Source organism: Syngnathus scovelli, chromosome 19 (assembly GCF_024217435.2).
Source record: "Syngnathus scovelli strain Florida chromosome 19, RoL_Ssco_1.2, whole genome shotgun sequence".
In the NCBI taxonomy this organism is placed as follows: Eukaryota; Metazoa; Chordata; class Actinopteri; order Syngnathiformes; family Syngnathidae; genus Syngnathus; species Syngnathus scovelli.
The window spans coordinates 2,406,852-2,420,035 of NC_090865.1; the positions used below are offsets into that span (position 1 = coordinate 2,406,852).

Here is a 13,184-nt window from a genome sequence, read left to right on the forward strand (position 1 = left end):
GATTAGCCTCAATCCTGATCTCCCTCTTTGTGTTGTCATCTTCAACTAACTACAAAAAGTCACGGCGGGCGCCGCTAACAGCTAATTTCCCCCGCAAATCAAGTCAGATGTCTAATGAATCGGCACTCGCATGCTAACACAGACCTTGGATGACCTCCCTTGCAAATATCTCCATACACACCGGAATGTTATCATCGCTTGATCTCGTCATGCTAGGCGGCGCGGGGGTTGGGATCGTGTTTTTCTCGATGCCCTCGAGGGAGGCGGGGTGGTGGTGGGGGGGACATCAGAGCGTGGCTAAATCCCCACCAGAGACAGTCAGCCTGTCTGCCTGGCTGGCAGACTGGTACTTCAACAGCGTGTATTTACAACAACCTCTGGAAGAGAGGGATCCGATTACCGCGTGGGATATATACAACGCATCAATCAGCGGGCGGACGCGTGGGTAGGGGAGAGGCTGTTATGGTTCACTGTTGTGCTGCTTTTATTACTGTCTGTAAACCTTCACACATACCTAGTATAGGTGTGCTCCCAAGGACACAACACACACATGCACAGATTTTCCGGGAGTCCAGAGTGCAATCTGGTGTTTGAGCCTCAATCTTTTCCCTCAGCTCAGCTCAAATGCAACGAAAGATGAGGTCACTATCCCGCAGCTGTCTCTACCCCTCAGGGTGTACCACGGTGTGCGTTTCTATGAGTGCAAATGGTGCTCCTGAGGTCAAATTGGACTCTCCCTGACTTTCCCCTCAAAACTCCAGGGATCCGACAGGCCGCGCTGAAAGCTCTGATCCAGATCAAGTTGCCTCCTATGAGGTACAAACAAGCGCAGACACACAAACGCAAAAAAAAAAAAAAAAAAAAAAAACACGCACGCCAAAGTGAGCTGCCGGGAACGGCATGCGGAGAGAGAAAAGGAAGAGGGAGGGGTGGGGGGGCGTTTACAGTCGGGCTATATGACACACACACACACCATCAGAAAATGTCCAAAAAGTGAGAATATGAAAAACAAAACCTCAGTTCTATAAAAATCATTCATGCTAAGCTCCATTCTTGAGGGGTAAAAGTGAAAATGTAATTAGGGCCGGCAATTAATACACCCAGCACTTAATACCCAAGGCAGATATTCTAAAATCACTCATGCGGATCTAATGCTCTAAATACCGATGAGGACCACCTGACTGACTTTTATGTATCTTTAATTGAACAGTTTCAATCTCGGAAGCTCGTATCTTTTTATGAAGCGATATACAAGATTCAAATGATCTCTCTATTCATTTTTTTATTGAGCACAACCATGCTGGCAGTAATTGGTCGTCACCTTGGTAATAATTGTCCACGCTGATATAAGGACTGATCGAAAATCTCGTTTAGTTTATCAAATGCGGTAATTACAACTTCCTTTTTGAAACTTGCTTTGTGAGGCCGTTCTTTTTTTTGGACTATGGGCCTATTGATACTTTATTATCGCCTGACAAAAGGCAGATGACATTATCAGCTGGTTAATCATTAGAGGTTTTCCCTAACCTTGACCCTTATAAGTATTTACTATCCAACTGAATATTACACTTTTAAAACAGTATCAGTACTTGGTATCGGTGCGATTTTAATTATTTAATATTATTTGTATTTTATTTCATAATATAAGTAATAATTCGACAAGATTAATAATGCAATTAAGAAACACATAAGCTTCAAAACTGGGTATGTTATTAGGGATAAAGTGTATTTTTTTTTTTTTTCCCAAAAGGAAACTAACAGCAAAAGAAATGTTTTCTCCTCCATGCGTTTCCTCTCTGGCTGCTTTGCTTTAGGCGCTGTGCACAATTCAGCTGCATGGCGGGGAGGGGTCAGAGGTCACAGCATGGCACTCTGTGTGGGTGTTGAGGCGCCCTTTGACCCCCTGGAACCCACTGAACAGCAGCCCAAGAGAGGGCCCAAAGGTCAGGGGGGGAGAACACTGAGGGAAAGAGCATTTTCTCAACCTTCTCAGCGACTCCCGGTGCCAATTTGAGCTTCTTTTCTCCTTCCGTGTTTTTTCTTCTAAATCCACCCTCCCATCATTGTCTCTGCACACATAACTCTTATAGCACTAAAACGGAATAAAAAGACGCTTTAATTCTAATTGACACCGACGTCTTCGGAATATATACCAACCGTGGCGCTGAAAGGTTTCCAGGACCCAAAGAGCATGAGAGTCCTACAACAGATTACCATCTGAATATAAGCATTTTTATGTTTTCCCCACAAAAAAACAGAAACACATCTTAATATCTCTTGTGGTCTACTAAAATAAATCAGGGAATATAATTCAAATGGAGCTGCTACGTGTTGTATTGTGTGACTTCTCTATTTGGTTGCTCGCCGTTGATTATTTAATTTAGTACATCAAAATACATAGCGTGGTTAGTTTTTTTTCGCTCTCGCTCACACACACACACATACATACACACACTAGGGCCCCTTTTTCTCCCCTCAATCATTCACCCCATCCTCCTCCCTCTAATCAAGGTCCATTTGCTCAGTTTCCTGCCTGCTTCATCTGGAATTGTCCAACCTGATTGGTTAATTCTTTCCTACGTGGTGATTGGTTTAAAATTCTAGCACCTCCTCCCTTTGAGTAGTCACCTAAAGACCTCCTCCTTTTTTTTAGGCCAAGCCCTCCTTGAGGGCGGCCTCGGTTTTACGCTCCGCCCTATTTAAGGTGGTCCTCCATTTGGTTACACAGCAAGAGAGCGCCATCTGCTGTCAGGTTTTGCATTGCAAGATCTCAAATAATAAAATTGAAATAAGACTTACAGTCAATGATGAGGTCCTCAAGAGCAACGTCCAGATATTCATTCATTCAGGGCAGGTTTGGAATTATCTGCAAAAAATAATTTGAAGTCATTTCAATATTCATCTGATTGTGACAGATGAAATAAAATCTTTTTCTGTCTATGCAAATGATTCTTCTCAACACATTCATTATGGAGCTTGTTGTGTGCACAAGGGCACAAGTAAATTGTCCATAATGTCTTGGTCGGCAAGATGAAGCACGTCGAAATCCAAGATATTTATCAATCTTCTGATAGATTTATTAATGGATTAAAAGGCACGTGTAACGTAATGGCCGTATTGAATTAGGAGGGGGGGAAAAATAGCAAGATGGACTACAGCTGGTGGCAGGTTTACCTAAAGGGACTATTTATTTGTTGTGATTTGGATGATTTTAAAAGGTTTAATATTCAAAAGCGAGGCTCCATCCATTAACCTCATCACAACACGGCCGTGACAAATACGGCGAGTCTTTGACAGCATGGGGGCATCTTGCCATACATCACCTTGCGAGGCTCCTGCAGAAATGGATGCCATCATTGATAAAACTATAAGCTGCCATAAGGATGTGATTGAATGCACCTCCGAGCTGGATGTGCGGCCATGTAAAGTGCTTTGGCGATGACCCGACTGATGTCGAAAGTGAAGGGGAGTATAAACCCTGACACAAATCATCACAAAAGGGGAGATAACCGCACATTCCCACAAATCACCCGACAAAACAGAGAGGGTGTCCCTCTTCTGGAAAAAAATTCTGGGAACCCTTCCAAATCTCCGACAACTTAATAAATGAGGGTGACCAAAGGCAACATTGAGGTTGACGCCATTTGTTGACCTCCATTTTCCGGTAGATGTTGTCTTCATTGATTACTGTACACAAAAATATTTACAGCATGAAAAAAAAGTGCAGAATTAAAGGGTGGAGATTAATCCAGAGTGATTTCTAGCAAATAGACAGGTGGGAGTGGTGAGGGGGGGAGAGAGCGTGAGGCAAGATGAAAAGGCCACTTGGGAGGATGGCCGGCGTGTACATTAAAAACATTATGGGGGGGGAGATAACAATGGCTGTGCAGAAGAAGGTCTATGGGGGAGCTCCGAGGGAGAACAAAGGGAGAGCTGGATGTGACGGTGAGAAGCTAAATCGAAACATGGCCTGGAAAAAAAAAACATTTGGTCACAAAGCTTGCTATGGTAACACAGCGGACCAAGACAACCAAATTAAAAATTCCTAATCAACCTGCGTCAGGCGCTCCTCACATTCTTTCTGTGAATACATCACCGCTGCGTGCATTCAAAAAGGCGAGCAGGAATGCCCAGTGATGTCATCGCCGCGTCTGTGCTTTGTTAGATGTCGTTTATATTAATACAAATAAAAATTTATTATTTTCCACAAATTACTGCGATTATTTTTTCAAATGCCGCATTATAAGTTCAGCAGGTTTCTCAGGTATGATCTCCTATATTAACAAAGGCAACTGGATTCATTCATTCATCAGCCCAATTAGGATATTCAAATACAGTGAGTCGTCATTCAAGAATGAGGCTTTGGTGTTATTAATACGAATGGGTGTCTGTGGCATGCCACGCCACAGGTGACGTGTGGCATCTCAGGTCTTTATTAATAGAGGTCAGTGCGGTCAGTGAGATTGCATTGATGTCTCCAAGTGCTTGAACATGGTGAGAAAAATCTTACTGTCTGTTCTTTTGATGCTGGGAGCTCTGAACGCCATGACCGTGTCCAACGCAAAGGTCAGCGGCAAATCCGTCCAGTGTGGGAAAAACTTGCTGAACTGCGATCAAGGATGGCATGCTGGAAAGATTCAGACGCAACATCAGGTAAGAATCAAAGTCATCACTTTTGTCTTGCCAAATTATGCTCATATGGGGAAAACCATTTTATCATCTCTTTTCTTACTTTCATGTTTATTTGTGTATGTACAGGGGATATATAAAAAGTCTACACACCCCTGTCTGAATGCCAGATTTTTTTTTTTACTGTCCACAGACAAAAGGTGAACGACGGAGAAGTTTTGACATGAAGAACTTCCAAATAGATGTGGCCCCAACCACAAGTAAAATGAGCCTCCCCACTGCTGTTAAGCTCCACTTGCCGGATACAAAGAATTCCCACCTGCTCACAAACATCCCCCAGCGCTTTGGTAGAGAAATTGTTGAGGGTGAGACGAAGTCAACTGCCAACAAGCCGCAGAGGTTTGGAAGGTCCTGGGAGGCAATGCTGACTTGTCCTGAGTGTGTCGGAGAGAGTCGGAACCCAGAAGCCAGGCAAAATCAAAGAAACCTTCTGTGCTGGAGGCTCCTTCGGAAATTAGCCAGAGCCAAGTTGTGGAAAACGGGCTTGCACTGGTAGGCAACAATGATGGTTAATCTTTTGGCAAAATATTTTTTTGTGTTATATTTACAAATTTTTAAAGTAAACATGGAATCAGACATTCCAATAAAACTACTACAAGGCATTTAAAATGGCACAATAATAAAAAAAAAACACAGCAATATAATACTTATTTGGCGTTCACTTTAAAATGTATGTTTGAACATGAACCTCTAAATAAATACTAACAAATGACTTTTCCCCTTAAAGGTTTGAGGAGTTTGAATCCAACTTGGAAGAAATGGAGACAGAAATAAAGAGACTTCAAGATGTCATGTGAATCTATGCATGATTTTAATAAATGTCTGAAGTATGTCTTGTTTGGGATTTGCCCGTTTAAGACATTTTTCAATGGTTCAATAGCGTTTACTGCCCTCTGCTGGTCAATAAATATAATGCCGCTGTATAATACTGTACTGTAATACAATAGTATTATATTATATATATTAAAATGTAAGCGACATACGCAGACGCTGTAGTACAGTTGACGTGTTTTTGCTTTTGTCAGAAAATAGTATGCTATTATTTTCAATAAACTACATTTGCTCAGTAAATTTGTGTATTGCGTTTGTGAATATCACCTGAATACAGCTTTTGACGTCACATCATTTGAAAGCCAACTTCTTGGACTTCTTGGACAAGTTATGTAGTTTGCTTTCATTTAAAAAATCTATGAAATTGTGCTGAAAGTTCACTTGAAATTTAAACATGGTCACCTTTGTTCGATAATGATGGCTGAAGCTACCTAGCATGACGCCAAACAAGTTAGTTTCCGGTTTCCAATCATGACGTCACAAATATGCGGAAACGCCTTGAATTCCTGAACCAGGTAAATAAATAGTAAAGTGGTAAAATTGTTATGATTATGATGATTAGTATTAATCATATTTATTATTATTAATATTATTATTTTTCTTATTAATTTAAAGTAAACACTTGACAGACACACCTTCCTGAAATATGAGATTCTGCTTTTTGGGGGTTGGATAAGATCAGCCCAGAGGGAAAAAAAAACTTGTCACATAAGAAGGGTGGTGCCTCGTCTGTCAAGAAGTTTAAGAATTTGAGACTACACACCTTGACAAACAGAAAGGTAAGGATTTTTACTCTTTACTCAATCAAACATTTTTCTCTATTTAACTTTTGTCTGGCTCTTACATAAACATACACAATATATATATATATATATATTGGTTCCTATTTGTATACATGTAATGGCAGTTATTAAGTTTTTTTTTCCTGTTACCCAGTTGTTTGCTATCTTGTGTACTATCAAGTAAAAAATGGTTCTTGATTTAATTTGCTCTCATTCTAGTGTGGCCATGGGAGACGTGGAGAAAGGGAAGAAGGTGTTTGCATTGAAATGTGCCCAGTGTCACACTGTGGAGGAAGGTGGAAAACATAAAGTGGGGCCAAACCTGTGGGGTCTCATTGGCAGGAAGACGGGACAGGCGCCTGGCTTTTCTTATACTCAGGCAAATGTTGAGAAAGGTATGTGACGCTGAATTGATCCTATTATTATTATCATTATTATTATTATTAGGTTGTTATTTGAAGATATACAGTTTTGTTTTTATAGCTAATGTGTAAAGGGAGCAGTCATTTGCTTCTTTTGGTTTTGTTTTTCCCCAAGTGTGACTGTTTTCAGAGTTGCAGGTCTAGACAGGCAAAGAAAAGTAAACTAATGCTTGTGTTTGTTGCCCTAGGTATCATATGGAGTGAAGAGACTCTGATGATCTACCTTGAAAACCCCAAAAAATACATTCCCGGTACCAAGATGATCTTCAGTGGTCTCAGAAAGAAAAAGGAAAGGCAGGATATTATTGCCTATTTAAAGGAAGCCACCTCACCGAAATAGATACACAACAATCTCTCATTATATTATTAAATTGCATCTTATTGTGTGTTATGCAAATGTTCATGTCTGTATTTTAATATCTCTATATGAATTCATGACTCTAAATACTTCAATTGAATTTTTCTAGCATATTTTAATTTATTGAGATGCATCTACATTATGATATCTATTAAAATCTTCGAATTATACTGTGCAGTCGTTTCATTGCTATGGCTTGCACTGCCTAAACATTCCACTAGGTGGTGCCACTTCCCAGTTTAAGCCACCAGCCGCATAGCAAATTGACATCACTGACAGTCGCATCCCTAATGTGGCACTTCGGTCGGGTTTGCAGACCCACGAGGATTGCGTTCTGCCAAGCTCCACTCAGCAGTGACCTCTATTGGAAATAATTTTCTTTTTTGCAACGACGGCAAGAAAGAAGCTTATATCAAGATTATTTAATTTGACAGTCTCGATCTATTTGGTGGAACTGCAAGCGGTGCGTCTCCCGTTTGCAGTGGACGGTAAGCAAGATGATGACATTGCGATGTTTTAAAATTATAATTGAAAGATACCACATCTTTATCCCTTCAACGTGGGACAGCCTCTTGCATTTGCACCATTATAAATGTGAATCTGCATTGATATTTTGGGTGCTTAGGGATTAGTAAATGCATCCAAGTTTATTTCTGGTGCAGGTTGCATGCTTGCATCTGCTGCAGAGCTGCAACACGTTTACGCTTATGTCACATGTCTCGTTACACGTGTTCATGCACAACAGTTTGAGAATACTAAAAAGATGTTTTGACATTTTTAAATGAAGCTAGCAGAAATTAATGTGTGACTGCCCCTGCAAATTATGCAACCATAAATAAATTGTTTGTTTTTCTAATGCACATAGTATGTTTATTTTTTGCCCAACTTTAAAATATAAATGATTGACATTTATAGTAATTTGATCCAAAGGATGTTATCATGGCTTCTAAATGTGTCATTTATATCTTAGGATAAAATCCACTCTAAGAATGGACTTGGTAATATTTGCTGTGTCTTTCCACATTCTCGTGAGTCCTACGTGGGCTATGTCCCATCACTCCTTCATGGATAGATTCTTGACATCCCACTCAGGTAAAACGTTCTAACATGTGTGTGTGTTGATGACACAAATTGGAGTGTGTGACATTACCTTGATATTTCCTCCAAGTGGTGAGGTTGCTGGCTAAGCCGATGAAGTTTGAGCCCTGCTGCCTGACGTCACCGCCTCCTCCTCCGCTCTTCCCGCCACCGCCGCCTCAGCTCTGGAAGCACGGCAAACCTGTAAGTGTCACACTTCGACACATTTGCACGGAATTATTTCATCCTGTTTGAAGGTCGACGGGAGCACGTCAGGACCAGCGGTGTTTCGAGGAGAGGAGCAGGAAAATGAACATCCGGGTTGCCCAGCTGGGCCTCCGGGCCCAGCGGGACCTCGTGGTCCAGAGGTGGGACGGCAGAATTAAATGAACAGATGTTAATCTCGGCACATAAATGTCATGTCATCTTTCAGGGCGACAATGGACTACCTGGAATAAGAGGACCAAAAGGGGAAAAGGTGCATTTTCAGTTTTCCTCATGCATATATAAAATATATAATAAAAAAACATCTTATTCCTCGTTTGTCCTTGTCAGGGAGAACTTGGACGTCCAGGGTCAAAGGTGAGCCACTACTCATTTTCCATATGTCATCAGTTCATCTTTTCATGATCCTTGGAATAATAGCAACTGGGTTTGGTTGTCCTCATTCTCATTCTCTCACCCTCCTGAACTATAAATTTCTCTTTCACTTCTTTCTATGCTGTCCAGTTTATTATCTAACAGTCTTGGTACTGGACTCCAGTCCTGCTGAGCAATCCACTTCCACTCCTTAATCTCCCTAAGTGCTTTTTACTCTCAGCCAATGATAAATCACCTCACACAGCAGCAGCAGCAGGAGCAGGAGGAGCAGCAGGTTCGCTGTGTCCCAATAGACTGCTGTTCATTTAATGACAAGCATCCAAATGAGCGCACACTGCTCGCCTCGCGTGGCGAGGCAGCAGCCTTGGGACCCCCCAAAGCGGGCGTCACATGGATGCTTTGTAATGTATGAGGCAACAAAATGTCCACCACAAACCTCAGGGGTGCTCTTAGAGCCTGCACAGTCAGCTGGTGTATCTGATTAAGAAGGTCAAACTGTTATTTTCGGGTATTTATGAACACAATCTGCCATTTTTTTTTTTCAAAGGGCCGTACTGGAGCGCCAGGTCTTCCAGGGAAACAAGGACTTCCAGGATGGCCTGGTCCGCAGGGACCCGTGGTAAGTATCAACTGTGATTTATCATGTTGAAAAATAACAGCTTGTGTAAAATAAAGCTTGTTGGTTTGTTTTCAGGGTGAGAAGGGAGACCCAGGTCTCATGGGACTACCAGGATTGAGGGGACCCCCAGGAATGAAGGTGAGCACCATGGTGGTCTTTTTGGATTTCATTTTTCATTGTTACATTTCTCTTCTAGGGAATGCCTGGTTACAGGGGAGAGAAGGTAAATATTTGTATTAACTATAAATTGAAGATTTTTTTTCTATTTTTATTTTATTTTTTTATTATATTCAAAACTTTACCAATTTTTAATGTTGTGAAAAGGGGGAAATTGGAAGCCCGGGAATACCGGGATCAAAAGGCGATAAGGTAAAAAAAATTTCCCTTGCATAGACGATTTATCAATTGATGAGAAAATGATTCACGTCACACATTGTTTAGGGCACGACTGGTTTGCCAGGCATGCTAGGTCAGAAGGTAAGAAATAAAAACAAATAAAGCAGCTGACTCGATTCAATATTCACCTGTACCTTGCTCTTGTCACAGGGTGAACAAGGACCAAAGGGAGAGCCAGGCGTTCCAGGCAAAAGAGGTCCCACTGGGCGACCTGGGAAGAGAGGCAAACAGGTGACTTGTATCAACTTGCATGATTTCATTATTTCCACACATACTTTCTCCAACATTTGCTTTCTTTAGGGAGAAAATGGACAAACAGGAGCTTCGGGACTTATGGGCAAACCTGGACCCCCAGGTCCAAATGGCCCTCCTGGCCCACCTGGTCCACCAGCCCCTGGTAGCTATCACGCAAGAAGTAGCGACACACTAACGTTTGTGCTAATCCACAACTGTGCATCTTGCAGGTCTTTATCTAGCAGGGGAAAAAGGTGAGAAGGGTCTTCCAGGTCCACCTGGTCGCTGTGAGTGTGACACGTTTCTTGTCGCCAACAACGCTCCTTCTGGAAGCTACAAACCCGAGGAGACCCCCAATCAAGTCCCTGCTGTAAAACCACATTAGCAAAAAACGGCTTGTAGCCTATCAACCTTGTTTATTTTATTTTTTTTGTGTTTAGATATTTGTGGTGAGCAACGAAGAGGAACTGGGCCGCTTACATCTCGATCAGGCGATAGCATTCCGGAAGGATCAGAAAGCTCTCTACTTTCGAGATAAAGATGGATGGAAACCAATACAGGTGAGTCATATTTGCAATCTGAATCTACGCTAAATATTCACTATTATGTTTCTTTTCCAGCCTTTCCAGCAATTCCAGTCCACTGAGAAGGTGCCAGATCAAGTCGGTGTGTGCGGGGACGGGAAGGTGCAACCCCAGGATGGAGAGGAATGTGATGATGGGAATCAAATTGTTACTGATTCTTGTTTGAGTGAGTCACAGTTGCTTTCCAGTACCAAAAAAAAAAATCTTAACGTTCTTTTTCCTTCTGCTCATTTTTACTGTCTTATGTTCTGACTCCAGACTGCAAATGGGCTTATTGTGGTGATGGTTATCGACATGAAGGCATGGAGGAGTGTGATGGAAAAGATTTTGGCTATCAGACGTGCAAATCCTACCTTCCTGGGTAAGATTATTGATCGGAGCGCAGAATAGCAAATTAGCATAGCATTGTCAATAGCTCAATATCCTCTTCCACAGATCCTTCGGCCAGCTCAGATGCACCGAGTCCTGCGTCATTGACTCCACCGTCTGCAAGTATTTTACCTGAACAGAAACACAAGGTGCTAACTTTGCAACTCCTCATTCAAGGGGGATTCATTTGAAGTCATGACCCCTGGATATTACTTGGTGGACTCAGAGAGCACCAAGAGGACTCCCCTCTGCTCTGTGCCATGAGATGAAGAACAGATGGATGTCAGCTTTCGGATGGGCTGTCGATTCTTTTGTCGGCCTCAGGGACCTAAGCGGTGCATCTTTTATAACGAGAGAAAACACCTTTTGAAAAGGTCTATAGTATTGCTACCACAATATGAAGAATGCTTTAAACATGTGCAATATATTAGAAATCATATATTTATATACGGTGACATGCTGTGTTATTGCATGGAAATGTGTTTAACCAGTATATATTGTAGCAAAGTGTTTACATTCTAAAAGAAATGTCTTAATATATGAGAACGTAAAAAAAAAAAGCAATACAGTAGCATGACCCATACATATTAACTCTACTGTTCATTTTACATATTAACCAGGTCAATTTTCAATCAAAATGCAAACATCATATCTTTTTAAAATGTTCAACAATTAATAGCCTGTCTGACATTAATAAATGGATGATTAATCCCTAATCAATGTTTCAGCGGTACTGTAAGGGTTAATGACGTAAGCGGTGGGCGGGGCTAGAGGCGGGGTAAGCAGCCAATCAGACGCGCACTTTCCGCAACAGCGCTTACCACAGAACATCACTGCCACGTAGAAGTATTGGATTCTCTCTTCTCTCCTCCCGTGTTCCGAATTTTAATTTTGACGTATTTCCACACCGGCCATGCTGCTACCGGTGTTGAGCTGGTTCTGCACCTCCATGCTGAGCGCCGTCAGCGGCGGAGCTCTGCCAGAGCCTGAGGTCACGATCGAAATCCTGCACAAACCTTTCCTCTGTCATCGCAAAACCAAGTATGGAGACATGTTATTGGTGCACCATAAAGGCTTCTTCGAGAATGGTACCGTATTTCATGACAGGTTGGTAGTCGCAATACAAGGATTGACATCTATTGAATTGTTGCAGGAAATGAGTGACATGAGTTTTTTTGTGTGTCTCCAGTCGGGGTGATCCTACTCAGGGTGACAAAGATGCAATGTGGTTTATATTAGGCATCAGGGAAGCGATCAAGGGCTGGGATCAAGGCCTGCAGAATATGTGTGCAGGGGAGAAAAGAAAGTTGATCATCCCTCCAGCTTTGGCCTTTGGGAAAGAAGGGAAAGGTACTGTCATGAACTATCCTGAAGTGATGTCAAGCTTGCTGATTAGATCTCATTCTTTCTGACTTTGTCCATCCTTAGGTAAAATCCCCCCTGACAGCACCTTAACCTTCATCATCGAGTTGCTTGACATCAGAAACGGCCCAAGGTCGCATGAGTCGTTCCAGGAGATGGACCTCAATGATGACTGGAGGCTTTCCAAGTCAGAGGTGAAACAACTGCACACTAATCAATACAAGGAAGCCATTTTATTCCTAAAAAGTTTATTTACTATTGTAAGCCACTGTAATGTAACTCTATTATGCCCTGGTTTTGTTTTGGCAGGTAAAGCAATACTTCAAGAAGGAGTTTGAGCGTAATGGCTATCCTCCTAACGATACCTTGCATGAGAATATGATGGAAGACATTTTTGCCAAAGAAGATGAAAATAAAGACGGCTTCATATCCTCCAAGGAGTTTACTTACAAGTATAAACACGATGAACTCTAAAGTGTCTCAGGTTTAAGGACATTGACATCTAACTTTGCTCTGATTGGCCCACATGAACCACGAAATGTGGTTTTGCTGCAGGGATTTTGTATTATTGTCTAATGTTGTTATAGATGTACAAATAGTTTAAAAATACATGCAGCATGGCTTGCTTCATTCTACATTTCAGCAAGGGAAAAAATAGTAACATAATAGATGTTGTCTATTTTTATTTTTCTATCAAGAAAATAAGATGTTGCACTTGTATATTGTCTCTTAGAATCAATGTGATCAATAAAAGTGACTTTAAAAGTTATTTCATCGCGTTTGCCAGAAATGCCCAGCAGGTGGCACTGTTGTCCAACATCACGATAGAAGTCGAGTAATACTTTCTAATTAAAGATACGG

General features: G+C 41.6%; 5 protein-coding genes across 5 annotated transcripts in view; 4 read left to right on the forward strand and 1 right to left on the reverse strand.

Annotated features, from left to right (window-relative positions):
- nfe2l3 (nfe2 like bZIP transcription factor 3) overlaps positions 1–4,981 on the reverse strand; it is a 31,739-nt gene extending 26,758 nt beyond the window's left edge. Inside the window, exons 1-3 of the mRNA XM_049751201.1 lie at positions 4,949–4,981; positions 4,511–4,627; positions 2,800–2,866 (exon numbers count right to left, since the gene is read on the reverse strand). The gene's annotated coding sequence lies outside the window, so the exon portion shown is untranslated. The remainder of the gene's footprint in view (positions 1–2,799; positions 2,867–4,510; positions 4,628–4,948) is intronic.
- On the forward strand, positions 150–5,760 carry npvf (neuropeptide VF precursor). The gene is made up of 5 exons (XM_049751229.2): positions 150–227; positions 615–684; positions 4,463–4,653; positions 4,823–5,181; positions 5,417–5,760. Exons 1-5 carry the CDS (start codon positions 150–152, stop codon positions 5,484–5,486), a joined length of 768 nt encoding a protein of 255 aa, XP_049607186.2. The 3' UTR covers positions 5,487–5,760.
- A 395-nt stretch (positions 5,761–6,155) lies between these two features.
- On the forward strand, positions 6,156–7,252 carry cycsa (cytochrome c, somatic a). The gene is made up of 3 exons (XM_049751234.1): positions 6,156–6,299; positions 6,522–6,697; positions 6,913–7,252. The coding sequence occupies exons 2-3, from the start codon at positions 6,529–6,531 to the stop codon at positions 7,062–7,064; spliced, it is 321 nt and encodes a 106-aa protein (XP_049607191.1). The 5' UTR covers positions 6,156–6,299; positions 6,522–6,528; the 3' UTR covers positions 7,065–7,252.
- A 147-nt stretch (positions 7,253–7,399) lies between these two features.
- LOC125987098 (acetylcholinesterase collagenic tail peptide) lies at positions 7,400–11,677 on the forward strand. Its single transcript, XM_049751202.2, has 18 exons — positions 7,400–7,570; positions 8,053–8,174; positions 8,251–8,363; positions 8,417–8,527; positions 8,593–8,637; positions 8,715–8,741; positions 9,307–9,378; positions 9,454–9,516; positions 9,575–9,601; positions 9,703–9,747; positions 9,820–9,855; positions 9,925–10,005; positions 10,075–10,171; positions 10,239–10,378; positions 10,449–10,568; positions 10,629–10,758; positions 10,851–10,953; positions 11,028–11,677. The coding sequence occupies exons 2-18, from the start codon at positions 8,072–8,074 to the stop codon at positions 11,095–11,097; spliced, it is 1,383 nt and encodes a 460-aa protein (XP_049607159.1). The 5' UTR covers positions 7,400–7,570; positions 8,053–8,071; the 3' UTR covers positions 11,098–11,677.
- A 66-nt stretch (positions 11,678–11,743) lies between these two features.
- Positions 11,744–13,092, forward strand: LOC125987111 (peptidyl-prolyl cis-trans isomerase FKBP14). Its single transcript, XM_049751225.2, has 4 exons — positions 11,744–12,068; positions 12,151–12,311; positions 12,390–12,517; positions 12,633–13,092. Exons 1-4 carry the CDS (start codon positions 11,875–11,877, stop codon positions 12,795–12,797), a joined length of 648 nt encoding a protein of 215 aa, XP_049607182.1. The 5' UTR covers positions 11,744–11,874; the 3' UTR covers positions 12,798–13,092.
- The last annotated feature ends 92 nt before the right edge of the window (positions 13,093–13,184 follow it).